The sequence below is a fragment of the Ammospiza nelsoni genome, chromosome 20 (genome assembly GCF_027579445.1).
Source record: "Ammospiza nelsoni isolate bAmmNel1 chromosome 20, bAmmNel1.pri, whole genome shotgun sequence".
Lineage (NCBI taxonomy): Eukaryota > Metazoa > Chordata > Aves > Passeriformes > Passerellidae > Ammospiza > Ammospiza nelsoni.
In genome coordinates, this window is record NC_080652.1 from 8,883,373 (window position 1) to 8,910,684 (window position 27,312).

At 53.4% G+C, this 27,312-nt stretch overlaps 1 protein-coding gene across 1 annotated transcript in view; it reads left to right on the plus strand.

Annotated features, from left to right (window-relative positions):
* Positions 1 to 27,312, plus strand: part of RXRA (retinoid X receptor alpha) — a 101,472-nt gene that overhangs the window by 41,396 nt on the left and 32,764 nt on the right. The window contains exon 2 of the mRNA XM_059486555.1: positions 25,892 to 26,157. Coding sequence (XP_059342538.1) covers positions 25,892 to 26,157 — 266 coding nt within the window. The remainder of the gene's footprint in view (positions 1 to 25,891; positions 26,158 to 27,312) is intronic.

Genomic DNA, 27,312 nt, shown 5'->3' on the forward strand with positions numbered 1-27,312 from the left:
ACGGCGGGGGAGCCACGCGGGGTTGTGCCTTTTTTGGGGGGTTTACCGTGGGGATGTGGAAAGGAGCAGCTGACAAACCAACCAGAGGATGTTGAAATCCGCGTTCATTTCCCTGACGCGGCTGCCTGACGTCAGGGCAGGCAGGAAATGTTCCCCTTGGCACAAGGAGCCCCCATCCCATGGGGACAGTGTGGGAGCGTGGCTGGGGGCTGCTGAGATGTGAAGGGAAGGAGCAGGAGCCAGCAGGATGCCAGGTCAGAGTCTGGTATAAATAATGAAGGGGCTGAAGTTTAATTGTTCTCTTAAAAAAGGAGAAATGAAGGGAAGGCAGCAGGCAGGGTGATGGTGCTGTCACCTCGCTGTGACTTGGGGCTGTGCTGGGTGATTTCTTGGACTGGGTGGATGCCTAAGGCATTAACCTTGGGGAAATGGGAAAAGCTGCTTCTGGTCCATCTCTGTGTGGTCAGGGGAAGGGAAACTTCCTGTGCTGAGACTTTGGGGCATTCTCTCTATGCCAGACCAGTGATTAGCAGTCCAGTTTGATCTCTGTGGGCATCAGGGCTGCCCTGTGCTGTCAGCAGCAGGAACAAGCCCATCTCCTATGGAGGCTGTGCCTCCATCCCGGCCCTGAAGCTGCTGCAGGGCTCTGGATTGCAGCTGCAGAGGGCCAGGAGCAGTGGTGCAGCCCGTGCTGGTGACTCACCGTCCTGTGGCGTGGCAGGAAGCGGCTGGTGCCACGCGTGGGCAGCAGGGCAGTGCCCGCCACATCCTGCAGCAGCTCAGCTCCATGCCAGGCTGGGGCAGGAGCCCGGGATACGGCAGGGTGTGGGTGTTGAACCTCATCAGTGCCTTGCAAGGGACCTGCTCCCAGCCCGTGATCTGCTCTGTGGCGCGCTGATGTTGGGGAAGATGGAACAGGAAAGCTTTATAATTATGATTGCCTGGCAAAAGATTTTGAGAATATGGAAACTATAAGAGATATTGAAATGAAAGCAAGCTTTGAGATACCTCAGTTACTGAACAACTGTGTTACTCAGTTACTGAACAATGGTGTGGCTGGCGGAAGGCAATCCCCTTTTGATGGAACAACACCCTCTGCTTGCAGACAGGTCCAAGGGTCAGAGCAGGCCCTGCCACCTTGGCAGAAGGGGCCCAAAGAGGAGTTTTTAGGGTTTAATATGTAACACAGTATGGTAATGTAATGATTCTTACAGGCTGTATGTAAATGCTGTAGGATTTGTATCTTGTACTAGATCGGTTAGTGAGAATCAGAATATTCAACACAGAAGAAGATTTATTGTATTGTAACGGGAACTTTGCTCTCTTACCCCTTTTGCTCTCTCACCCTCTCATCCTCTCTCCCCCTCTCTTCTCTCAGTCCTGCTCCAAGCTGTGGCTGGCAGCTCCCAGCAGGGCCCTGCACCCAGGCCCTTTGCAATAAACCCCAAATTCCTGACCTGGCTTCAGAGATCTCTCTCTACATCCACCCCAACCGTCCTACCCCCCGATGCTCCTACTAGGATCCTGCAGCAGCTCAGATCCATGCCAGGCTGGGTCAGGAGCCCAGGATACAGCAGGGTTTGGTTGTTAAACCCCATCAGTGCCTTGCAAGGGACCTGCTCCCAGCCTGTGATCTGCTCTGTGGCACACTGGGGTGCTGCTCCTGGGGTGAACTCAACCACTGAGGGGTTTTGGTCTCAGTTTTGTTTGTGCCAGGAGATTTTCTTACAGGGATCTCCCACACTTAGCAGGTCTGCAGGCACCACCCTTGTCAAGCTGAAGGTTTAGGGAGAGCTCTCCTGGATGCTTTTGTGTATCCTTGCACGCTGAGCTGATGTGGAGTGGGGAATCTCCGCTGTCCCCACTGCCCCTTGCTCTGTGGAAATGGGTTCAGCAAAGCCAAAACCTCAGGAAACTCCTAAGACCTGGCCCTGGAGGAGACTTTACCCTTTACAGAGAGGCTGCTGAGCTGCTCCTCTGCCCTGTGGGGATGTGGGGTGGCAGAGCTGGCAGCGATGGAGCAACAGGGACCTGGCAGATTAATAATGGAAGCGCTGGCATCCGTTTTAGATTAGCGAGAGAAAGCTCAGTGCCCATCTCGCCCAGCATGTAACTTTAATGCCGAGATAATGAGCAATGATATTTATTTGTAAGAGATCTGGAGATATCGCTGCCCAGGGAGCAGCCAGGAGCTGTCAGAGCCCTCTCCATCCCCGCTGTGGCTGTTCCCAGCTGTAACCCAAGCTCTCTCCTCCACCCAGCTCACTTTTCACGCTCCAGCTCCGCTCACCGAGCAGGACACGTGGGCTCGTGGGCAGCCCTGGCTAAGATTTGCTGAAGCTGTTTGTGATTTGGGCTCTTGTGGTCAGGAGATGTTGGTCCTGCCAGGGGGGTTTGGAACAGCCCTTGGCACCTGCAGGTCAAGCTGGCAGGACAGGGTTTAAACCCATCTCAGAGCCTGCTCCCCACACTTGGACCATTGGGATGTGCCCAGGGGGGATGTGGGATGATCTCTGAGCAGGTGCTTTCCTCCACCGAGCCCCTGAGATTTTGGGGCTGTTTTGGGGAGTTTGGCAGCAAACTCCCACTTGCCTCATCCTGGCTGGGTCCATGGGGATGTTCAGGGCAGTGCCATGAGCTCTGGGGAAGCAGTTGTGTTTTGTGGGGATTTGGGGTCCCTCAGACATCCCCCAGGTTGGGAACAGGGCTGTTCCTGCTCCCCTGTCCCAGCGTGGCGTTGTGTAACTGGCCAGCAGACAGGCTTAGGCTGCCTCTGCCAGGTGGGTGTCCCTTCCTTATTAAGCCGTCCCGGGGGTAATTAGTGAGTTAAAGCCCGATGAGATAATGCTCCATTATTTTTGTGCTGTTGGGGGATTAGGAGCAGCAGCAGCGGGGATTTCTCAGCGGCTTTGTCTGCGCTCGGCTCCTGGGCTGGCACCGCACGTTTGCAGGTGGGTAAGAGCACCTGGGCACTCCTGGCACCCCCAACACTCCTGGGGTGCAGAGCCTGGCACGGGGGGCTGTGCCTGGAGAGATCTCATGGGACTGCTGGGCCAGCCCCATCCATCATGGGAGCGAGGAGGTGACACTTCCAAATAAACAGGGAGAGCTGGGTGGTGCATGAACCCAGGGCATCCCAGGGGGTTTCTCCCGTGATTTATGGCCAGGACAAGGCAGGGCTCTGGGCTCAGCCTCTGGAAGCTGAGCCGTGGGGGCTGCAATGACAAACATGCCCCGTGTGTCACTGCAGTGACACCAGTGTGACCAGGGACAGACAGCCCCAGGATGCTGATGGAGCTGGTGCTCAGTCTCAGGGATGCTCTGGTGAAGCAGTTGTGGGGCTGAAAGCAGGGATGGAGTGAAATGTGTTAAATGAAACAGGGCCTGCCTCGGCAGGGCTCCCCTCCTTGTGGCACCCCGGCACAGCCAGCGCTGGAGCCGCAGGGATGGAGCTGGCATTGGAGCAGGGAAGCAGGGATGGAGCTGGCATTGGAGCAGGGAAGCAGGCAGGCTGGACGTGAGCCAGGCTGTGCACTTGATCCAAACACAGCTGGAGCTGATCTGATGAAGTGAGAGGTTAAGAAGAGAGCATCTGTTATCTAAAGGGGACACACAGAGGGAGACTGTAAGCTCTTTATTTCCCCCCCCAGCCCACCCCCTCTGTTCAGTGCATCATCTCAGACTTTATTTCTTTGATTTATTAAGGAAGCCTGTGCTTCCGGGGCTGTAATTAAGTGCTACTGTGTGAGCTTTTGATAGTGCGTGAATGATATAATGGCTCGCACGGTTGCCGTCTGCTCAAGTGCTCCAGGAGCGAGATAACAGAGCAGGGATCCCTTCTGCCCATCAGGGAGCAGGGCTGAGTCACTGGGGGGTGGCAGGGGAAGCAGGGAAGGATGGGGAGCCACTTAGCACTGAGCTGGGAGCACAATTCAGGAGGGCATCCCCCTGGAAAAGTCCATCAGAGCATCCTTACATGGCCTGGTTCCCTTGCAGTTGTGTCTTGTCACTGGGGGTGGCAGGGGAAGCAGGAGAGGATGGGCAGCCACTCAGCATGAGCTGGGAGCACAGTTCTGGAGGGCATCTCTGGCCCTGGCTGGCAGGGAGTTCACATCCTGAAAAGTCCATCAGAGCATCCTTACAGCTGCTGGGGCTAAACTGGGGGCTGTCCCTGCCCCATGTCCTTGTTCCCTTGAAGTTGGGCCCTGTGCTGGAGGTGGACAGGGCACCACAGAGCCTCAGCCGGCTCCACGGTGCCATCCCAGGGCTGTTTTTAGGGTAGGCTCCAGGAACAGTTGGTCTCAGTATCCTGCAGGTTTCCCTCTGCTGCCCGAGGGGTTTTGCTGGCAGAGCTTGGTGTGGAGCCAGGGGCTGGGGAGTTTTGGCCAGGAGCAGCTCTGCCAGCCTCTGGAAAAGGGCCAGGCAGACACAGCTGGAGGTGTCACGAGGGGTTCACTGGAGCTGTGTCACCCTGTCACCCTTCCCTTGCCCAAGGTAAGGCTCCCAGACAGGGTTGGCATTTCCAGGCAGGCACACAGTGTGTTACCCTAATGCCAAGGGAAGGGTCTGTTCACATTCCTGCCTGGCACAGTGGGCTCTGATCATGGTGTCCCTGTCCCTGTCGGTGTCCCAGGCCACGCTGAGACCTGGCAGTCTCTGCTGATGTCCCTGGCTTTCCCCCAGGGCCAGTTCTATTCCCAGGATGGCTGCTGAGCCTCCTTCTGTGCCCAGCAGCGCTGCCCTGGCACCCCCTTGGTCACGCCTGGCGTTTAGGCAGATAGAAATTTCTTTTTCCTGTAAGGAACATATTTGATACATAAGCAGGATTATTTCTGTGGCTTGGCCAGAGGCCACAGGAGGAGCAGGCTCTGGGCCTGGACAAGATTTTGGCTCCTGGCTGCGAGGGGGGAGGAAGAGGAGGAGGAAAGGATGAAAAAGCCCAACCCTACGTGTAAATAAACTTAAAAATAAGAAAGTGACAGAGATTATTTGCTGCTTAATGAACTAAAATGTCCAACCTCCCACCGAGCAGCCACATTGTTTATAAACTACAGAGAGGGCTTTATTTTAATGGGCAGTAAATCCCATTCATCCCCAGCCCTGGCAGTGCGGAGCGTGCGCGATGAATAGGCTGGCGCTGGACGCAGCCTCCTCGCTCCCGTGGCTTCTCCAAGGGCTGTTTTTTCCCCTTTTCCTCATATTTGTGGTTTTCCTCCTTTCCTCCTCTCTCCTAACCCCCAACAGCAGAGTTATCTGGCCAGGAAGAGAGGAGGAATCCGTCCCTGCGCCTCGGCATGTCACATCCGCTGGCGTTTGTTTGTTCGTTTGGAAAACGCTCCCTCCCCTCCCGGTTCTGTCCCTGGGTGGCAGCTGGAGAGTGGCCCGAGATAATCACAGCCTTATTTTTTATTTATTCCTCTTAAATAAAGCCTCCTGTAGCCTGCAGGCAGATTTTGTCCACTTGCCCCCGTCTTGTGCTCCTTACTCTGCAAACGGGGAGTGATGGTCCTTGGAGCAGAGCCCTGGTCCTACAGCTGATCCCACTGAGGATCCCTCTTGGAGGGAAAATGATGGTTTTGGTGTGGGGACAGCCCCTCTGAATGTGGCAGTGGGGCAGGAAGGACCTCAGGCAGCAGCCAGGCAGTTGTAGGCAGGAAATGCAGATCAATATTCTGTCCTGGGCAGCGCATTGTGGAAAATAAAAACGTGTGGAAATGAGAGGATCTGAGATGGGGGTGAGGTTTGGGTTAAAAAATGATGGCAGTTATTTTTCCAGGCTTGGAGCTGGTCAGGCTGTGCAGAACAAGTGGCTGTCAGTGGGAAGCAGGTTGATAAATGTGGATTGGGGGATCTTGAGCCACTGGGAGAAGTTGGGAGCTGGTACCCACCGTAAGAGATGGAGTATGGTCAGGTCAGGTGGGGGTTTCAGACATGCCTGACTTCTCCAGCACCTCAGAAAACTCCTGGCCATAACTCACAGGGTGATGTACTCCTAAGGCAAGAAAGAAAATAGTAACTTATCTATTCCTGCTTGAGTTTAATATCCATAATCTGCCATTAATCAAACCAGGGCTGTAAGATCCTTACTGAGGCCTAATCAGTGCATAATGGATTATCTACAGGAACTAATAAAAGGCAATTATCTATGCTTTGCAAGTTCCAATTACTGTACTTATATGATCAATTAATTCTTGTAACAGTTTCCCAGGTGCAATTTGTGTGACAACACGAGGCTGACTGCAGGCAGAGGCTCAGTGCCTGCCTGGCTGCAGGGATGCCAGCAGGGATGGCTTGGAGCTGAAGGAGAAGAGGTTTAGAGGAGATATTGGGAAGGAATTCTTTTAGATGATGGGCACAGGGTGCAGAGATTCAGATGAGATATTGGGAAGGAATTCTTTTAGATGATGGGCACAGGGTGCAGAGATTTAGGGGAGATACTGGGAAGGAATTCTTTGCTCAGAGGATGGGCACAGGTTGCAGAGATTTAGAGGAGATGTTGGGAAGGAATTCTTTACTCAGAGGATAGGCACAGGGTGCCTAGAGAAGCTGTGACTGCCCTGGCAGTGTCCAAGGCCACATTAGACAGGTCTTGGAGCACCCTGGGGTAGTGGAAGGTGGGACAGGATGAACTTTAATTCAGACCAGATGCTGCGATGTGGAGGGCAGCAGATGCTGGTGCGGGGATGTCACCGGCACAGCCACCCTGGCACGTCCCAGTTCATTCCTTGGCAAAAGCCAGCTCCATGCAGGGATCTGAGGGACAGCAATCCCACCCCTTGGTGTGCTCTCAGCCATGCAGGGTGGTCCTGCCTCCTCAAAGCCCCTCTGGCTGGGCCGTTCCTCCCTGGAGCAGGAGCCAAGCACGGGTTCAGCGGCCGTGTGTCCCCGTGGGTCACTGCAGGGCCATGGGGACATTGCCCCGAGCTCAGCATCACCTCGGGGACCCCCAGTGCTCCCTTCCCATGCCCCCAGCACAGCCGCAGAGCCAGCTGGCTCCACTCATCTCCCTCTCTGCCTTGCAGAGCCACGGGAGGCTCTTAAAGGAGGAGGAAACGTCCCAGCAGTGTCTGCGCAGTGTTAAGGACGGCTGGAAATGACAATAAATTTGAGACACTTTGCGTGTCCACCCAGGGCCCGGCATTGTTGTGAGTAATTTGAAGCAGATTGAGGCAAATGGCAGAGCTGAGGGTTCTGGCAGGAGCAGGGATGGAGGAGGAAAGGTGCTGGGGAATGAAGGGAAACACCATTCCTGTGCTGCTGGGTGGAGCCCGAGCCAAATCCTGCCAGGCTGACCCTGGGCACCTCTGACAGCACTGCAGCCCTGACTCGTGACTCAGCCTCTGCTTCTTCCTCCTCTTTTGGGGTTATTTTTAATGTTCAGCAGTCCAGTGTCACCTTTTGATGTCCTGCAGGGTCAGGATGTGTTTTGGGCTCACTTTAGGGTCCCAGAGCCAGGTGCCGCCCCTGGCACATGGGGATGTGTCACCTCATCCCTGTCCAATCCTTATTGAACCAAACCCTTCTTGGGAACCCAGGCCTGAGGGTGTTTGGGAAGGTGTTGGATGGGTCTTATGAAGATTTGTTCCAAATTTTTGGAACAAATTTGTTCTAAGATTTTTTCCAAATCTTTCTGTTCGGTTTGATTTCAGCCTTTGCAGAATTTCACATCACTGCAAAGGAGCAGAAACCAGAAATTGTTTCAATACAAAACTTGGTTTTTTTTACAAAAACAGCTGTTGACATGGTTTCTTTTGAGAATTTCCATTGTTACTTCCCCCCAACATGAAATTAATTCATCTGTGTAAGTAATTTTTCTGGGAACTGTCCTGGTTTCATTGACATTTTCGGTTAACATGGAAAAGACCAAACCCACAAGAAGGAAAAAACAAAAAAGGAAAAAACAACCCCCTGAAGCCTTTCCACTTAAAGAAAGAAACTAAAAAGAAACTGCCCTCCCAGCTCTCCCAGTGCCCAGGGTACAACCACGGCTTTGTTCCCAGCATGGTGATGTTCCCAGCTTGCTCCAAGCTGTTCTGCTGGATGGGGCTGAGGGGAAGGGATGTTTCCTCCTCTCTGCTCTCACACCAGCTCTGGGACATGCTGGTTTTGGGGGAGAATGGCTTCATGGTGGCCAGAATTTCCTGTCTTGGTGTGACTTGGGGGTTTTGAGCATTTCTGGAGCTTTGCTGAGCCAGGGGATGGGGAGGTGGATGCAGGCAGTGTCTCCGAGCCCACTGGGCACTGAAATGCAGACCTGAGGGGAGGCCCCCCCCTCTCCCCTTGGCTGCAGGACTGTCCCCAGCTCTGTCCTGGTGTCCTGCACGGTTCCTTCCCCTCTGCTGGCTCCTGGCCCCATCCACTCCTTCCTTTGGTTTGGTTTTGCAAGCCTTTGCCACGTCCAGCCCTGCCCAGTGGGGAGGGAATGCTCCCCATGCTGCTGGGGGTGCTCCCACACACAGCCCTCAGCCTCTTCCACAGCTGCTTTATTCTCCTTCCTTTCTTTTGTTTCATTCCTCTTTTTTTTTCTTTTTTTCCCCCAAGCAAGCCACCACAGGCTCCTTCAGACATTCCCCTGCAAACTATTCTCCCACTCCCATTACCCCATCCCAGCTTCTGCTCCTGCTTTCCTGTCTTGGCTGGGTGTCTGGGTTGTAGGGACTGAGTCTGGGCATGCCAAATCCCCTTCAGTCCCATTTCATACCTTTGATTCCAGCCTTGCACCTCCCCTGTGCACACGTGGCTTCCTGCCCATGGATGTGCCCACGTGCTGCTGGGACTGGGGTGGGGTTCGTTTCAGAAAATCAGAGTCACAGAGTCACAGAATCCAAGAATCACAGAATCACAGACTCACAGACTCACAGACTCACAGACTCACAGAATCAATCACAGAATCACAGAATAATGAGGTTGGAAGAGACCTTTAAGATCAAGTCCAACCTATGCCCTAACACCTCAACCAGACTATAGCGCCAAGTGCCATGTCCAGTCTGTTTTTAAGCATATCCAGAGATGGTGATTCCAGTACTTTATTATTCTTTTGGTGAAAAATTTCTTCCTAATATCCAGCCTATACCTTCCCTGACATAGCTTGAGACTGTGTCCTCTTTGGAGCTCAGCAGCCACCCTCTGGCTGATTTACACCTTTCTGGGACAGCTCATCTTGCTCTGAGCTCCAAACTGAGCTTGACAGCGAGGTCACAGGCTCGGGCAGGTGATGCTGGCCAGGGGGCTCGGGCTCCTGTCTCAGGTGCTTGGCTCAGCCTTGGGTTCCTGAGAGCAGGAGGGCAGGGGTGCCATCCTCATCCTGCCCCCAAATTCCCTGCTGGGTAGCTGTTCACAGCTGGGTGCATGAATTCCATAGCTCAGAGTGCTCTAATCACAGTTCTTGTTTGATGAAATCCCCGGCAGCCCCCTCTAACAGGGATTGTGAAGTGTGGTTTCACAGGAATTTTTGTGCTTTCTGGGGAGAGCTGCTGGCTCTGGCAGGTGTTGAGTGTGACCAGTGCAGATCACACTGGGAAATGCCACCCTGGGTGACAGGGAATCACTGCTTGGCAGTGGGAAAGGCCAGCAACTGTTTGTCAGGATTAGGAAGCGTGTGGCTTGGCAAAGCCTGGCTTAGCAAGGGCCGATGCAGATAGACACGTGCTCCAGAGCAGATCTGTGTTTGTTTGCTCACTTTGTTTTAATTTGAAACTGAACCCTCTTCCCTGTGGTTAGATCCTCCCAGCTAAGCGAGTTTTAGCACAGGGAAGTTGCTCAAGGAAGGGAAAGGATGCTGGATGAGGCGTGAAGTGAGAGCAACCGCTGTTACCACAAACACTTCCCAGCTCCTGGGGACAAAACCATCACTTCCCAACCTCTGGGGACAAAACCATCACTTGCTAACTCCTGGGAATAAAACCATCACTTCCCAACCTCTGGGAGCAAAACCATCACTTCCCAACTTCTAGGAATAAAACCATCACTTCCCAACCTCTGGGAATAAAACCATCAGGGTTTTTTTGCTCCATCCTCTCCATTCATCTCCTTTTCCAGTGCATTATTTCCTAAGCCAACACTGCTGCTTTTATTATTCCTGCTCATTGTTTAAATAGTACCAAAGGTGTACACAGTGTTTTCAAACTCTGGGGAAGACAAGGGCCTTTCTCACAGGAAGTGTTGTGCTAATTTAGGTGATTGTGGTAGAAATAATTAAGGTTGAGAGGGGCATGAGTGGCGTCAGAGCAGAGGGTGGCCTGGAGTGAGGTCCTTGATCCATCTTTCACCTGGGAATAGGAATTCTGAGCTTTAGGAATGTGGGTGATGGGAGAGGCATCATCTCCCTCAGACAGCTCTTGTGCCAAGGGCTTTCTAAAGGAGAGGGAAAAACAATCCCAGGCTTGTGGCACCTGGTAATGCACTGACCCAATTGTGCACTGCTGTGTAAGGGGAGAGAAATTCCTTCCTGACCCTTGGGCTCATCAGCCCATGCCCCGAAGCATGAGATTTGATTTTCTTTATCTGGCTTTCCATAATTGCAGATGCCGTGGTCGGTGCTCCCTGTGTCCCACCCCTGGGAAGCAGCATCTGCTGCCTTTAACTCAATGGAGCTTCTCCTCTGGGACTTCCATCCCCAGGCTTTGCTGGGAAGTGCCTGGAAGGAGGGAAGGGTTGCTGGTTCCATCAGCCTTGCCAGCACTGGTGGCTCAGCTGGGGAGGGCGGGTGTCCCCATTGCCACGGATAAAGTCCTGAATGTTTGGGATTTCTGTGGGTGCCCTGCCAGAGCCCATCCCAAAAGAGTTAAAGCCTCTCTCTCCCCTTCCAGCCTGGGGAAGTGGGATTAGTCACAGCCCTCAGGAGAAGTGCTGGCCAGGTTATAAAAATGACAAACGAGCAGAAATCAATAATGAGGTTAGTGTTTTCTGGGAATGCCAGGCACAAAAGGAAAAACACATCAGCACGGGATGGGCTGCCCTGTCCCTTGAATTGTCCCTTTCTCCTCCCCATCATCTCCCTGGCACCATCTACAGCGGAGTGGCTCTGCACACCAGCACCTCCCTGGCATGTTTTGGTTCCTCTTGGAGCAGATCTTGTGTGATTCCAGCTCCCTCTGGGTGCTCCTTCAGCGCGAGGCAGCTCTGGGATATGGGAAATTGGGGATTCCAAAGGGTGCCCCCGGGGAAGTTGAGTTTCAGGATACAGGGCAGCGTTCCCACAGCAGAGAGGGAGCATTGGAGGCCACGTTTCCTTTTCCAAGGGGATTTGGGCATGTCTGGAAAGGAAACGGCTGCCTAATTAGATGGCTTGAAAATCTTTACCACCGCTCGTTACAGATACATTCATCATCCCCTATTGAAAGAACCACGCTGCAAAAATGACATTATTATGATTATTATTATTTATAGGGTAGATATGAATGAGCTCAATCCTGTCCTAGCCTGGGCTGGGTTCAGAAAGTGACCCAACATCCCAGTGCTGCTTCTTGGCCCTGGTGTCACCTGGGTTCTGTGCAGCCTTAAACCTCATTTGGGTTGTCTTGGGAATTTGCAGCAATGCTTTAAGGTGGGCAGCTTTAAAATGTGTGAGAGAGGGGAAAAAATGGCTCAGGGGTGTAAATAAGAGATGGGAGTGAGGGGGGTGATACCTGTCAGAGATCAGTGCAGGGAGGGAGTGGGGAAGGCTGTGGTGACAAGGGACTGAGCTGTTCCAGGAGAGCAGGAGGTGTCTGCACAGCATTCCAGGGCTGGTGGCTTTCCCAGGATATTAACACGTTTCTCTAATTAATGCAAACTTCCTTAATCAGCCTGGGATTCTGGTTGACCTGGCTGGGTGTCCGCTCCCTGCTCTGGGATGTGGTTTTTCTTGGAGGCACTGCCTGGTGCCTGGAGCTCTGTCACAGCCTTGAGGAGCCTCAGGGATGGGTGGCAAAATCTTTATCAAAAATCTTGATCCAAAATCTTGATCCATTGTGGTTCTTCCCCGCCTGAGGTGCCCTGGGTGACACCCAGACCTTGAGGAGGTGTTGGAGAGCAAGGGGTTAATAGACCTTGAGGGGGATGGATACCTGGGAAGAACTCCTGTTCCTCCAAGGAAATCTGGAATACTCACACTGCTCATTTTCAAGGCGTTGTCTCCATCACCACTTCCCAGTTGGAATTAGTGGGGCTGGTTGGACAAAGTGGGCTCAAAGCAGAAGCTCTGACTCCAAGCATCCCAAGAACTCCTCAAACTTAAAAAATCCCAGATCAAACCAATCCCACCCCCTCACTGCCTGGATGGAGTGAGGCAATGCTGGGCAGTGAAGGATTCCCACCCCTTCTTTGCCATCAGTGGGCAGGGAAAAGATGAGCTGTAGGATGAGATGGCCCTCAGGAGAGCCATGCTGGGCTCTCCTCGTCCCACAGGGAGCTGCCAGCACCTGCCTGAGGCACAATTCCACGTGCCATGGCACGTCCAGGCTCTTCCACAACCACGGATCCATCGGAGCCGCGCCGGTGCCGGTGCAACCTCCCCGCCTTGGGTCCCTGCCAGTGCCCAGAGCTCTGCCCGTGCTGGTGGCACTGCTCCAGCCCCCAGGCTCGTGAGGTGGCTCCCAGTCCTGGTTAATCGTTTGCCAGGGAGAGCTGCAGGGCTGTATCTGGATTCCTCTCTGCCATGGACACGCCGCGGTGCGCTCGGCTGTCGCGCTCTCGCCCCGAGCTGCTGCGCCGAGTGTTTTGCAACAGAAAAACCCCAAACCACATGAAAGCAGCCGAGTTTCATGTTTCACTGTAACCCCAAATTCAGGTTTGCCAGGAGTTTCAGTAGTTTTACCAGGCTTTCCCACGGACCTGCAGTGAGAGCTGTCGTTGAGCCCAGTTTTGATGCAAACCCAGGTGCGACTCCGGTCGCGTTTGAGGTCTGTGCAAATGTGAAATCTGAAGGGTTTTGAGAGGAAGGAAGGAAGGAGGGAACCCAAACACACGTCAGGGCAGTGCTTGCAGAGAGCCCTGCACACATCTGGAGCCAAGCTGTCATTCTTTGGGGACCCAGGACTGTGGCACCCATATTCTCTACAATGTGGGATGTTCTTGGGGATGCTCTGAACCAACTTGGCAGCATCACCCCCAAACCAGCTGCTAGAATTTGATAAGTGCTGGTGCTCTGAGTACCCTCTCTCTGGGGAGTGACCCAGGGACCTTGTGGCAGCTTATCCTGGTGTCTGCCACCTCTGGGGCTGCTTTTGGATTGGCTATGGCTTTGCTTTAGGAAAAACCCAGTGGTGTGCACAGATGCTCCAAAAAACAAGCGTCGGGGTGGGGATGGGGCTCCCTCTGAACCACGCCTGGCACACACCCAGCCCTGCCTCTGGATGCTGTGTGTTATTGGATCGCTTTTTCGGCAGCGCCGGCTTTCCTTTCTCCAGCAATTTCCTGAAATAACGTTAGGGAAATGTGAAAATCTTGAACTTTTGAACCTCCCCGGAGGACGGCAGGAGGAGGGGACGCCCGCCTCCTCCTCCCTGACGTTTATTTTGGCTACAGGGCCTGGGGATGGGGAGGAGGGGGCTCTGCAGGCCGCAGAGGAGCCAGAGCAGCGCTGCCCCTTATTAATTAATGACTTTCTCATCGGTGGGTCACGGAGGAGAGGGAGGCAGAGGAAGTTTTCTTTTGCTGGCAGATGCCGGGGAGAAGGGGAGTGCCTGGGCTGGGTGGCGAGGGCAGGGGGTGACACTCGGGGTGATGGATGGGGCCGCGGGATTTTCACCGGGCTCTGGACACGGGCAGAGAGAGAGGAGCAGAGGAGGGAAGGGGGATAGGCTGTGCCTGGGAAGTACTTTTCCCTCTGATGAACTTCAGAGGAGTATAAATCACTGCCAGGCTGCAGCTGCGGAGCATGTGACGCTGGCAAATTAATGGGCCTTCAGAAAAGCGGCCATCGTGTTCCCCTCCGGCCTCTTAAAGGCACCGCCGGCCCTTCCAGGGCTGGGAATGGGCAGCTGGGGAGTCAGGGCTGGGCTGGGGGAGCCCCATGGTCCTGCTGGCTCCTAACTGAGCTGGGAGTGCCCATGGAGATGTGAGGGCCCTGTGGCGGTCTTCATGGGGCAGCTCAATCCGTGGTGGAGCTCAATCCGTGGTGGAACCTAGTCTGTGCTGGAATTCAATCCATGGTGGAACTGAATCCATGGTGGAACTCAATCCATGGTGCACTCAATCCATGGTGGAGCTCAATCTGTGGTGGAGCTCAATTTGTGGTGGAGCTCAGTCCATGGTGGAGCTTCAGTTCATGGTGGAGATCAGTCTGTGATATAGCTCAGTCCATGATGGAGCTCATTCCATGGTGGAACTCAATCCATGGTGCACTCAATCCATGGTGGAACTCAATCTGTGGTGGAGCTCAATCCATGGTGGAACTCAATCCATGATGGAGCTCAGTCCATGGTGGAGCTCAGTCTGTAGTGGAGCTCAGTTCATGGTGTAATTCGATCTGTGGTGGAGGTCAATCTGTGGTGGAACTCAATCCATGGTGGAGCTCAATCCATGGTGGGCTCCTACTGTGGACAAACAGGGCCAGGGTGCTTCTGGGATGGTGATTTTTGGATACTTGGTGGGGCTTGGTGTAGAGGTGCCTCTGCTCTGCTCTCACCTACTCAAGTTTTGTGTACCAGAGTGGAGGATGGACACAGATCCAGGACACCCAAAACCTTGTGGCTGGAGTGTTGAATTTGCATCAGAGATGGCTGGGGGCAGCAGGGTGCTGAGGCAGGGGATTTGGAGCATCTTTGTCTTGGTGGCACCAAGAGGCTACCATGTGCCAGGGCTGAGCATTCCCAGATACCCCATGCCAACTGCTGCATGCTGTCCAGCTCATCCAGGGTCTCCAGGGCCACCACCCAAGCCCACCACACCACCTTGCTCCTCTTCCTCTCTTTAAAGCAGTGGTGGAAGAAGGGGAGAATCCAGTGCTGCAACTCCTACCCAGCGCTGCTGGAATGTGGGAGGGAGCAGAGCCACCAGCCCAACAGTTAAAAATTACTAAATACTTCCCTAATATAATTAGGTTTCCATGCAAGCAATTGCCTTAATTGCCAGAGGGATGTGGGGCTGTGCAGGGAGAGCCAGGCTGGGCTGGCCCTGTGCTGCTGCTTTGGTCGGTGTCTCATGTTCAACAAGGGATTTGAGGGGGGAAAATATTCCCAGGGATGCCCCAGTAAGGATTTGGCTGGGCCAAAAATAAATAAAAGTGAGCGTGGTGGGGCTGGAAGCAAGTGGTGGTGAGCAGGATCAGTGTCACCTCCTTGGATGGGTTTGCTGAAAGATGAGCTCAAATTCTACGAGGACATGCTGCAGTTTAAATTCCTGTTTATTTTCTAAGTGCTGTTGGAGCAGGGAAAGTTAGGCAGGCAAAAAGAAACCAAAACCCAACCAAACCAGAGCCCACTCTGTGATTTACGTGGTGAAGGAGATAAGTGGGGATTTAAGGAGAAGGGAATATATAATTGAGACGAACGTGTAACATGAGCAGAGATCCAAACAGAGAGATTGTAATCAGAAGTGTGAGGAGAAGCTGGGGTTTATTAATGAAACCTCTCATCCATTTGTCAGCTGGAGAGGAGCAGCCTTCCCCAGCAGCTGGGGGTGGATGTGGGGATTCTCCTGGAGCAGGGATCCAGGCTGCCATCTTCCTGCTGCTCGGCTTGGGAGTCCAGGCAGGATTAGAGGAAAAAAGGGGCTCTGTGGTTTCTGGGAAGCTGGATGGTGTTGTTTTCCTGGCTGGAATCTGCCCGAGAAAACAGGAGCTGGGGGAGCTGCTCGGCAGGGCTGAGGAGCACCCGAGGAAGGGCTTGTTGGAGCCTTCTTCAAAGTCCCTCATCTTCCTCATGCTCTCCCTGATCCCAGTGCTTGGCTGCCCTGCCAAGCCCTGGGGTTTGCACAATGCTTGTGGTGGCTCAGGGGTTAACCCAGAGCCGTGCTCAGCTCTCAGCCTGGACATGAAGGGAACATTTTTACATTTTTGTGAGGGGTCCTTCCCCTTCCCAGGCCCTGGCAGTTATCTGTGGGCTGCCAGAAGTGCTGGAACGCCGAGCCCTGCTGGACATTGACCCGTCGGTGCCGAGCTCAATTAGCTGCGGCTATCTGATTGGACTTGGCGCAGCCTAATTAGCTTTGGACTCCAACCAGAAACTTAAACCCAAAGGCAGCTTGCAGGCAGCCCATCCCTTGCTGCTTGCCTGCCTGAGGGAGGGAAAAGCTTTCCCAAGCCTCCTCCCTGGCCTGGGAAGGGGGAACAACCCACCCAGCCTGCCTGCCCATCCCTGCGGCCACACAGCTGGAGCTGAGGGGGCTTAAACCTCCCCTCCTGCCCAAAATGTGTTACTGATCCCCAGCAGGTCACATAAAACCAGAGGCAGCTTCTTCTTCTTCTTGGAAAAAAGTGCATGGCATCTAGTTTCTAGAGGGAACTTGTTTTTTTGGAAGGGGATCTGACTGTGCCTTCACTGTCTTGTCACACACCTTCCTGTGTAGCACCCAGTTCTCAAGCTTCTTCTTCCTCCTGGGCCTGCAGCTGAGGGTCACAAGGTGGGTGGTTTGCCCCTGAGGGAGCTGGCTCACTCCAGAGGGTTCTCCAGCCATCGGTGGAGATGTGGAGCAGGAGCTGAGGTGGGAAGGGATGGCAGCTTTGGGACCCTGGGTTCCTTTCCCTGTCTGTGTTTCCACCTCTGTGACCATTAATGCTGCTGGGGAGGGACCTTCGGGGATCTGCTGGCCAGCTTCCCACCAGGCATGGCTCTGAGAGGTGGGCATTTCTCCAAGGCTTGGAAAACAGCCTTCCCATGGGCTGTCCTTGCCCAGTTCCCAGCAGTGAAACCCTCTGGAGGGTTGGCTCATCCCACTCGGATGCTCATGAGATGTCTCCTGACCAGATGACACCTCCATGCCAGGCTTGCTGTGTCTCAACTGAGAGATGGAGGAGTCCACGTGGCCTTGCCATCCTCTAGCACTCCCTAAGGAGAACCACAACTGGTTTTCTGGAAAACCAGTAATCAGTGCTGGTTTTGCTGGTCAGTGGCAGCACAGCTTTGGTGGCTGCCAGCTGCACACTGGTGGTGAGCACCAGCCCAGGCCCTGCTGGATCAATTAAAGCCCATTATGCCAAGTGAATGACTGTAATTATCTCAAATCTGGATTAATGTGCACGCACAGCACCGTAATATAATCCTCCTGCCTGGTGCTTTGTGGGCTGCTGTTCCTGGGAGCCAGGCAGAGGCAGGGATCCACAATTCAGGGCTGTCTTCCTCCTCCTCCTCTCACCTCCTGCTGCTGGCTCAGACCCGAGCATGGAGCTTGGCCCATCCTGTGGGGTCTCCAAAGCCACGAGGGCTGATGGTGCTGAGCTCAGGTGGGAGCAGATTTTGGGGATTGGCAGGAGGGAGAGCACCTCCCCATCACCTTCCTGTGTAGCACCCAGTTCTCAGGCTCCTTCTTCCTCCTGGACCTGCAGCTGACAGTCACAAAGTGGGTGGTTTGTCCATGGGCTAAAATGTGTTGCACATCCTGCTCATCCATGACTCATTAACAAATGAGCAACACATTTTAGCCCGTGGATCTTAGAGGCAGTGCCTGGGAGAGCTGCTGGGCTGCTCTGCTCTTGGCCTTGAGGATTTGGCTCATCCCAGATTTGCCTTGAAGCTGAAGGTTGGGAGTTCCTGTGTGACAGTGGGCACAGGGGTCTGAGGATGAGGGAAGAGATGAGACTGTTGACTCCATGTTTCAGAAGGCTGATTTATTATTTTATGATATATATTATATAAAACTATACTAAAAGAATAGAAGAAAGGATTTCATCAGAAGGCCAGCTAAGAATAGAATAAGAAAGAATGAATAACAAAGGTTTGTGCTTTGGACTCTCTGTCTGAGCCAGCTGACTGTGATTGGCCATTAATTAGAAACAACCACATGAGACCTATCCCAGATGCACCTGTTGCATTCCACAGCAGCAGATAACCATTGTTTACATTTTGTTCCTGAGGCTTCTCAGGAGGAAAAACCCTAAGGAAAGGATTTTTCATAAAAGATCTCTGTGACACTCCTGTTTCCCAGAGCACTCAGCATCCTTTGGGATGCTTATTGCCCTGCCTGCTTTGCAGGGGGATATTTTGGGGATCAAGGTTCCACAGGGATGGAGAGCTTGGCTCCAGGTCTGAGCCCCAACTGCTCTCCACATCCTGAAACCCATCATAGGGATGTCCCAAGTGCTGGGGACAGTGGTGGGATGACCTGGGGCAGTGCCTGATCTGGGATCTCCAGTGGGCCCAGCACATGGCACGTGTGTGGCTCATTACTGGGATGTGCTGGGGGATCTCCAGGGTGAGTGGAAGCTTCTCCTCTTTCTGCTGGAATGAGCCTAAAGCTCCCGAGCTCCCCGTGCCGGATCCTGCTTGGATTTTCATAGCTCAGAGCCCAGCACCCCCTCAAGGGCAATCAGATCACTTCCAATTTGCCCATAAGCCCATAAAACTGAAATTGAATGTAATTAAAAGGCCATAACGAGCTCCAGCAACCTGTGGGACCACTGTGGTGAGCTCTCACTGTGCTCTTTTTGGGGACTGGGATGGAGCCAGTGAGGTCAGAGGCTGCAGGGAGGATGAGGAGCTCCCTGGGCAGGATGGGCAAACTTTGGGAAGTGCCACCATCACCACGTCCCCACCATGGTGATGCCCATCAGGAAGGAGCAGCCCTCTGTTTTTGTGGAGCAGAGGGAGCTCTGCTGGCAGCATTTCCTGTTAGTTTGGCTTCACTGATGCAGTTTGGGGGCTGGAAAGGGACCAGCAGGTCCAGTCACCTCTCAGCATGGCCTGTGCTTGGGGAAGGGGGACAGGGGACAATTGCACCAGTGGTGGCTGAGCCCTTGCCCCTTTTTCCCCCAAATCTCCCTTTTAGGGGCCTGAAGACACCCAAAAAATTTGAGAGATGCACCCCCAAGCATGGTTTGCCTGGAAAACCCCAACTCTGCCAAATTTGGGGCGGCCAGCTGGCTTGGGGGGGCATCAATCCCCTGTCCCACACCCCAAAAGCATCAAGAGGGGCCAGCCCTGCTCTGAGCTGCTTCTTCAAAGGGCTCTGCAGAGCTGCCACGTCGAGCCCTTCATCAGGCACCCCTGGCAGCCCTGGCAGCAGCACCACAGTGTCCCCATTATGGGCTGGCCCCGCCGAGGGTTCCCAGGCAGTAAATGAGGGGCACTCCGAGTGCAGAACAGAGAGCATTGTGAGAGCAGGGCCAGCCCTGGAGGGATGAAATAGGAGCCTGTAATTTCTCAGCACTGTTGTGACATCTTTGCACAAGCGTGTGATTGAGTCACATTTGCTTTATCAGCAGAATCCTTGTTTGCCTGGCTGCACCCTCCCCCTCCACCCAGCCCTGCCAGGGTGGGGGAGAGCTGCCTGCTCCCCTTCCCCCTGGGCTGTCCTGCTCTCCTCACGCTTCCCATGGCTCCTGCTCCTCACCCTTCCTGCTTCTCCCTTCTCTGCCTGCCCCTGCCTGCTTGGGAATGGGTGGGGGAGCTCCATGTGGTGGGGAGATGGGTTGGGATGGGGTCTGTGTGGTGTTTCCTCTAGGGACAGCAGCTTCTGGAAAATTCTCCTTTTCAGTCCCTCCCCCTTGGAGATGGGTTGGGATGGGGCCCATGTGATGTTTCCTCCAGAGACCGGGGACAGCAGGTTCTGGAAAATTCCCCTTTCCAATCCTTCCCCCTTGGAGATGGTTTGAGATGGGTTCCATGTGGTGTGGACTCTATTCCTCCAGTGACTGGGGACAGCAGCTTCTGGAAAATTCCCCTTTCCAATCCTTCCCCCTTGCAGATTGGTGCAGGCTTCCAGCTCTGCCACTGCTCTAGGAGCAGGGTGGGATTTTAGCAAGCTCCTGAGAGGGTGGGATGGGGGTTTTAAGGGAAAAAATCCCAAAGAAGATCCTGTGCTGATGCTGAGCACACTTGGTGAGCCCTGGCATGGGCTGTGTGTTTCCTCCTCCATGGCAGCTCTGAAGCATCAGGAGCAGCTATCCCAGTTTTGGTGTGGATCCTGTGCTGGGGGGGTCTCCAGACCTCTGGGCACCAATTGCCAAAAAGTGGAGGAATTTGAGCCAAATTGCCAAAAAGTGGAGAAAATCAAACAGGACAGAGGATGCAGGGATGACCCAGCTGTGGGACAGGGGATGCTGCTGCCAGGTTTGGGGTGGGTTGCACTTTGGGGAGCAGTGGGATGATTTTCCACTTCTCCTTCTCCTTGTGGGAAGAGAGCAGAGGTTTCCTGGGTGCTGAGCAGGAATTCTGGCGTGCAGAGTGCAGTGGTAAAGCTCCCCAGGTGAAATGCTGGCAGGAGGCAGCTCCAATGCCTGGCTGCACTCAGAGGGGCTCCTGCAGCCTGGGAAAAGCCCTGCTGCTGCACTGAAGCCCCAAAAAGCATCTCTGCCGCTGGCTGGGTTCAGGAAGGTTTTGGGGAGAGAGCAGAGCCAGAGGTGAGAAGCTCTGTGGCTTTGAGGTTTTAGTTTGACCAAAGTGAAACCTGCTGGGAGGAGGAACCCACCCTGTGCAGATTGCAGCTGAAACTTGAGTTTCTCGCTGTCCCTGAGCAGCCTGAACCACCACAGCATCACCTGGGGAAGATTCTGAGTGTGGAAACTGCAGAAACTCTCCCAAATCTCAGAGCGGGTTCCTGAAGAGAAACTGCACGTGGTGGTTTTGGAATGCCTGCCAAAAGACAGATTTCTGTGTGCTGCCCCATGTGCAGGGTTTGAGGGTCTTAGAGGGATGTTCTCAGGTTTGTGTTTGTACTCAAGTCCAGATATATCAAAAGAAAAATAAATTCCAGTTACTTTCTCTGAAATCCGAGCTACTCAACACTCTTGACCATGCTGTATGGTCCTACACCCTTTTGCCTGTAGCTGTGGAAAAGATCCTTTTGTTTTAGCTGTGTTTATGGCTAAAACACAGCTGCATCTTCTGAGAGCTTGGGATCCATTGCCAGGGATTCCCTGTGTGCTCAGAGCCCAGGTGCTTTGGGAGGATCAGCCTGTCCTCACTGGGCAAAGTGCTTTAAATGCAGCTTAAATTATATGGATTTACCACAGGGTGCTGCTTGTTTTTTGGTTCCATGGATGAGATTTTGGGATAAGAACCACCCTGCACACCCCTGAGTGTGCCCAGTCAGGCACTGCTGGGTCCATGGCAGAGCCACTGCTGGGAGGGGAGCAGGCAGCTCTTGCTCCATCCTCCCTCCAGTTCTCAGCTGTGCTGCTACAAACTGAGAGCAAACTTACTCAAGATTGTAGGCCAGGGGCTATTTAAATTCATCCCCGAGTTGGTGATCAGGACAAAAGTGAGGACCTGACCTCTTGTGGTCACAGCATTACCATGGCAATTTTCGCATGGAAACCACTGTCCTGCCCAGATCCTGCTGGTTTTTGTCCTCCCCTGCTTTGCTGTGGGGCAGGTGAGAGGAAAGGAAAGGGAAACCTGCATTATTTGAGGTTCCTTTTCAGGAAATCACGAGAGATTCCCAAGCTGCTTTTGAGGAATGAAAGCAAAAGGACACAGATTTGCACTGCTGAGTTAATTTTGGTGCAGAGTCACCAAAGAAGGAACGTGGGGCTCTGCCTTTACCTGCTCCACGTGCATTTGGGGGTAAGGATTTGCAACCTGGGCACCCCAAAGTGATGCTGGAGAGCCCAGGAGGAGGAGCAGGAGGAGGAGGAGGAGGAGGAGGAGGAGGTGGCTGATCCATGCTGCTGGTCCTGCGTGGCCCTGCAGAGCTCTGACACCAAGGGCTGGCTTAAGGAAGGGAGTGGCAACCCAAATTTAGAATTTCCTCCTGCTTAATACCCAGGGTTGATTCTCTTTCTGATTAAGGAGGAAGAGGTGCTGAGGAAAAAAAAAAAAAAAAAAAAAAAAGAGAAGCGGAAGCAGGGGGAATGTGAGTGGCTTTCCAAATCTCAGCTGGTGCCAGGGACAGGGTCCTGGGTTGGTCCTACAGTGACAGCTCCTCAAAAAGCCCCTCTGACCTGCTGCAAACCCCTCTGACCTTCTGCAAACCCCTCTGACCCCAATGAACTGGCTGTGGGTTTTATCCTAGGTGGGCAGCTCTCCTCAGCTGCAGAAAACCACAGCTCAGGGAGTCTGTTTGTGCCTTGAAATATGGTTATTTTTTTAACTTCCCCTCTTTCAGATCTGAGTGCTGAGCTGCTGAGTAAACTCCCAGGATATGCCAGAAAAGGTTTTCCAGCAGAGCTAGGTCACTGTAGTTTTACTGGCAAAGCCTCTTAGGCATAAATGAAGATTATTCTGGTGAAAGCTTATGCTGGTACACTTTATTCCAGTACAAATGACCTGTCCTGGGAAAAAAAGCTCCTCTGCACGTTGGAATTGTTCTGCTCTGGGACATTTCGTGGTCTAGAAATGTTAAAATCACAGCCCTTGGTGGTAGTGCTGGATCAGCAGGAGCTGCTTCAGCTGCTGCAGACGTGCCCTGGCCAGGCAGCAGCACTTGGAGTGACACTGAGTGACAAAATGCCACAGGGAAGGGTGACAAGGGCTGGTGGCATTTCTGGTGTTCCTGGAGGATCTGACCTGCCCATCTGGGGTGCATCCAGCCATGGATGTTGGCTGGTCCAAGCTGGAGCCTTGTGCTGAATGCCAAGGAGGTGGAAAACAGCAGTGGAGCTGCTCATGGGTGTTGAGTACCAATATTTTATAAAGATTTTTTTTTATTATTGAAAATGATCTAATTCTTGTTCTAATTATGATTATGGTAATGCCAGAAGAGTTCTGTCTGAGTGAGGGGTGATGCAGCAGAGATGCTACCCTGGATTTTGGAACTGCTCCCAGCTTTGGTATCAGTTTTAGACTGGTTTTGGGGCTGCTGCTGCTGCTGCCCCAAAATCTCTGAGGTGGGAATCCATCCCAAAAGGATCTGCTGGGGGAAAGGGATGAGCAGCAGAAACACAAAACTCAGGCTGGCTCTGGTGTCCAGGGGATGATTGCTGGTGTGGGAACACTCCCAGGGCTCCTTGCACACGGATCATGTGGCCCTGCCCTAAATGTCATTTTCCTTGGGAAGAAAATTCCCATCCAAACTCAGTGGCTGGCAGGCTCGTAGTTCGGAGGAGGAAAAAGAGCTTCACTGCAAATTCTCCAGCTGCTGACGAGCTCTGGTTTCTGATCTCCCAACTGCCATGGGGCATCTTCGGGGAGAGACAGAGGTCCTTGTGCTGAAACAAAGGACACACACAGAATATAGCTGCACTTGAGGGGTGTGACAGAGGGGAAATGCTTTCAGAATGTCTTTTTTTTTTTTTCCTATTTTTTTTCTTTAATTTAGAAACAGGCACAGAGTTTATTTTGGTCAAGAGATAGTCACACACAGCGGCTTTAAATGGCAGAACTCCTCGAGGAGAAGGAGCAGTCTCACAATGCTTGAGCTGAAAATGCCTTTGGGGAATTGCCTCCTCTGTTTGCTGCAGTCCAAGTGGTGCTCATCAGCTTGGGAATTTATTTGTGTCTGTTAAGGATATTTCCTCAATCTAGGCTTTTTTCTTTTTGAAATCTTTATCTTTTTTGTAGCATTCTTTTTGCAGTCAGGGTCCTTTAGGATACATGTGGTGGGGAAGAGGGCAGACTCCTCATATCCCACTCCTGATGCCCGTCTCTCCACCTCAAATTATATTTTCCCCAAACTCCAGTTCCCTCCACCCAGGGACTGGCAGCATCTGGGCTGAGTTGCCTCAAGTGGCCTGTTGATTTTGCTGAGTTTAAAAAACCATATTTGTCTGCTGGGTATAAATGTTTCCCATTGCTGCTGCTCTCCCAGCGGGGTTTTGGAGCTGGGAGTGTTTGGATGAGGAGTGGGAACCTCCCAGTGTCCAAGAAGTTGCTTGGAACTTTTGAGTCGTGATGCTCTGTGGAAGTTCTGGGGTTCTGGAGGCAGTGATGGGATTCTGGATGCAGTGATGGAACTGTGGATGCAGTGATGTGATGCTGGGTGCAGCAGTGGGATTCTGGAGGCATAAATGGGACTCTGGATGTGCTGATGGGACTCAGGAAGCAGCAAAAGGATTCTGGGGCCAGCAGTGGGATGCTGGGAGCACCAATGGGATTCTGGAGGCAGCAGTGGGATTCTGGTTGCATAAATGAAACTCTGGGTGCAGCAGTGGGGTTCTGGAGGCAGCAGTGGGGTTCTGGGTGCAGCAGTGGGGTTCTGGGTGCAGCAGTGGGGTTCTGGGTGCAGCAGTGGGGTTCTGGAGGCAGCAGTGGGGTTCTGGGTGCAGCAGTGGGTTTCTAGAGGCAGCAATGGGGTTCTGGGTGCAGCAGGGGGATGCTGGTTCCACATCTTTGCGAGAGCAGCATTGCTGCCTTGCTGAACCTTCTCTCTTCCTCCTGCTGGGGTTTCCCCCACCACCAGGGTCAGGGATCTCCAGGGAGGGTTGCTGAGGCTGGGCTGCCGTGGGTTCAGTGTTTCCCCTGTGCTGATTGCTCCAAAATCCAGGGGACACAGCTTGTCCTGACAGATGCATTTGACTCAAGACAGAATTTTAGTTTACTTTTGGGTCTGCAGAGCCACCATGAACACCCAAGTGGCCGTGCTGGTGTGTCCCTGTCTCTGGGTGTCCCAGGTGTGAGCTGGGGGGTCCGGGTGGGTTTTGGGGGAGCCCTCCCCGTGCTGCCCCCCGCCTTCCCCGCCGCCTTCCGCTGCCCCTCCCTGGGGGCCGGAGCCAACCCCTTCCTCGCTGGGGATTGTTTTGCAAGCAGCGTGACAGGATGGGGAGGAAATGTGCCAGGAATGGCTCCATGTCTCCTCTTGGGAGAACTGGAGTCTATTTATAAGCCCTCCTTCCCGCCCCCCTGCTCTGCTCCCCCGGGACAGGCAGACACAGCCCGTCCTGCTGCCTGCAGAGCTGCTCCTGCTGATTCCACAATCACAGGCACATTCAGGTTGGAAGAGACCTCCAAAATGCTCAAATCCAGCCTCTGGACAGGCAGCGTTCCCCGGGGATGGACACACACCTCACTGTGTGCTGCTCTCTCTGTTCCCCGGTGATAAATCCAAATTATTCTATAGCTGGAGCAGCCACACTCAGCCCCTGGCTATGACATTCACATTCCCTGAAAAAAATCTCTTTGCTCAGGATTTTTCTCCTGAGAAGCTTCAGAGAACAGGAAAACAATTCTTACTCCATTTGCTTTTTGTTGTTGTTGTTTTGCTTATGTAGAATATGCTTGGAGATTGTTTACTCACAAGTAATTGTTTCATTGGATTCTGGTAGAGTTGTTTTGACTCTTTGGCCAATCAGGGCCAAGCTGTGTTGAGACTCTGGAAAGAATCAAGAGTTTTTATTATTATTTTTTAATTTTTATTATTATTTCTTTTATTATTAGCTTTTTAGTATTAGTAACTATCTTTTTGGTATTCTTTAGTATAGCATAGTATAGTATTCTTTAATATAATTTTATAAAGAAATAAATTAGCCTTCTGAGAACATGGAGTCAAATGCATCGTTCCTGCTTTCATCTGGGGCATTCCCTGCAAATCCAACACCTGGCAGAGCTCAGAGCTGTGCCAGGGAGGTGGAGGAGGGCGCTGATGCCTGGCTTGAGGTGGAAATGCTCTTAACGAGGTGGAAATGCTCTTAATCCTCTAATTCTGGATACTCCAGAAGAAGGTGGTTTGGAAAGATGGAGTACACTGGGAATTCTGGGGGAGGAAGAGTGGATTGTGGCTCAGGGCTGTGTCCTACATGGGTGCCTTCATGGATACTCCAGAAGGTGGTTTGGAAAGATGGAGTACACTGGGAACTTTGGGGGAAGAACAGGGAGCTGTGGCTCAGGTCTGTGTCCCACATGGATGGCTCAACACCTTCCCTGTCCTCCTTCTCTTGCAGATTTCTCCAACCAGGTGAATTCCACGTCCCTGAACTCCCCCACGAGCCGGGGGCCCATGGCCACGCCGTCCTTGCACCCGTCCATCGGGCCGGGCATCGGCTCCTCGCTGGGCTCGCCGGGCCAGCTGCACTCGCCCATCAGCACCCTGAGCTCGCCCATCAACGGCATGGGCCCCCCCTTCTCCGTCATCAGCTCCCCCATGGGGCCACACTCGATGTCTGTCCCCTCCACGCCCAGCCTGGGATTCGGCACCAGCAGCCCGCAGGTAAGGGGACATTGCTGGGGGACACTGCGGCCTGTGTGGGGACAGTGCTGAGGGGACACTGCGGCCTGTTTGGGGTCACTGCTGAGGGGACAGTATGGCCTGTGTGGGGACACTGCTGAGGGGACACTGCGGCCTGTGTGGGGACACTGCTGAGGGGACACTGCGGCCTGTTTGGGGACAGTGCTGAGGGGACAGTATGGCCTGTGTGGGGACACTGCTGAGGGGACACTGCAGCCTCTGTGGGGACACTGCTGAGGGGACACTGCGGCCTGTGTGGGGACACTGCTGAGGGGACAGTATGGCCTGAGTGGGGACACTGCCGAGGGGACACTGCAGCCTGTTTGGGGACAGTGCTGAGGGGACACTGTGACCTGCTTGGGGTCACTGCTGAGGGGACACTGCTGAGGGGGTCACTGAAGCCCGTTTGGGGACACTGCTGAGGGGACACTGAGGCCTGTTTGGGGACAGTGCTGAGGGGACACTGTGACCTGTTTGGGCAAGGAGGAGCCACCTCTGGGTGTTCCTCATGCAGACAGGCACCAAGGGGAGGCAAAAAGCAGAAGCACAAGGGGGAAGCTAAGCCTGAGACATCCTGCTCCATTGGGGTGGGCTGTGAGGGACCAGCAGAGCTGGAACACGGCTGGCCATCAACTACTGTCACCAGGATTGAGGTGGAAGGGGAGTCACCTGGGTCACCTGGGGGCTGGTGCAGCTGTGGCAGGAGCCAGAGCCACGCTAGGATTTTCTGGGATTCTTCTCCTTCTTGGGAAGCAGCATTTCTCCTCCAGGGCCAGCCCACGTTCCCCACAGAACCATGGAATCGTTTTGGTTGGAGAAACCCTCTAAGATCATCCAAGCCCACCACAAACCCATGTCCCCAAGTGTCACACCCACACACCTTTAACACTTCCAGGGATGGTGATTCCACCACTTCCCTGACAACCCTTTCAGTGAAGAAATTACCCCAGACAGCCAACCCCAACTCTGCTGGCACAACTTGAGTGCATTTCCCCTTATCCTGTCACTTGTACAAACCCAGGGCTCTTCTGCCTGCTCACAGGGCAAGGAGTGGCCTTCAGTGGCTAAAGATTATGTAAAAACCCCTCCAAGCAGGGTGAGATAAGCTCTTTTTAAAAATAGCCAGATTGGGGTGCT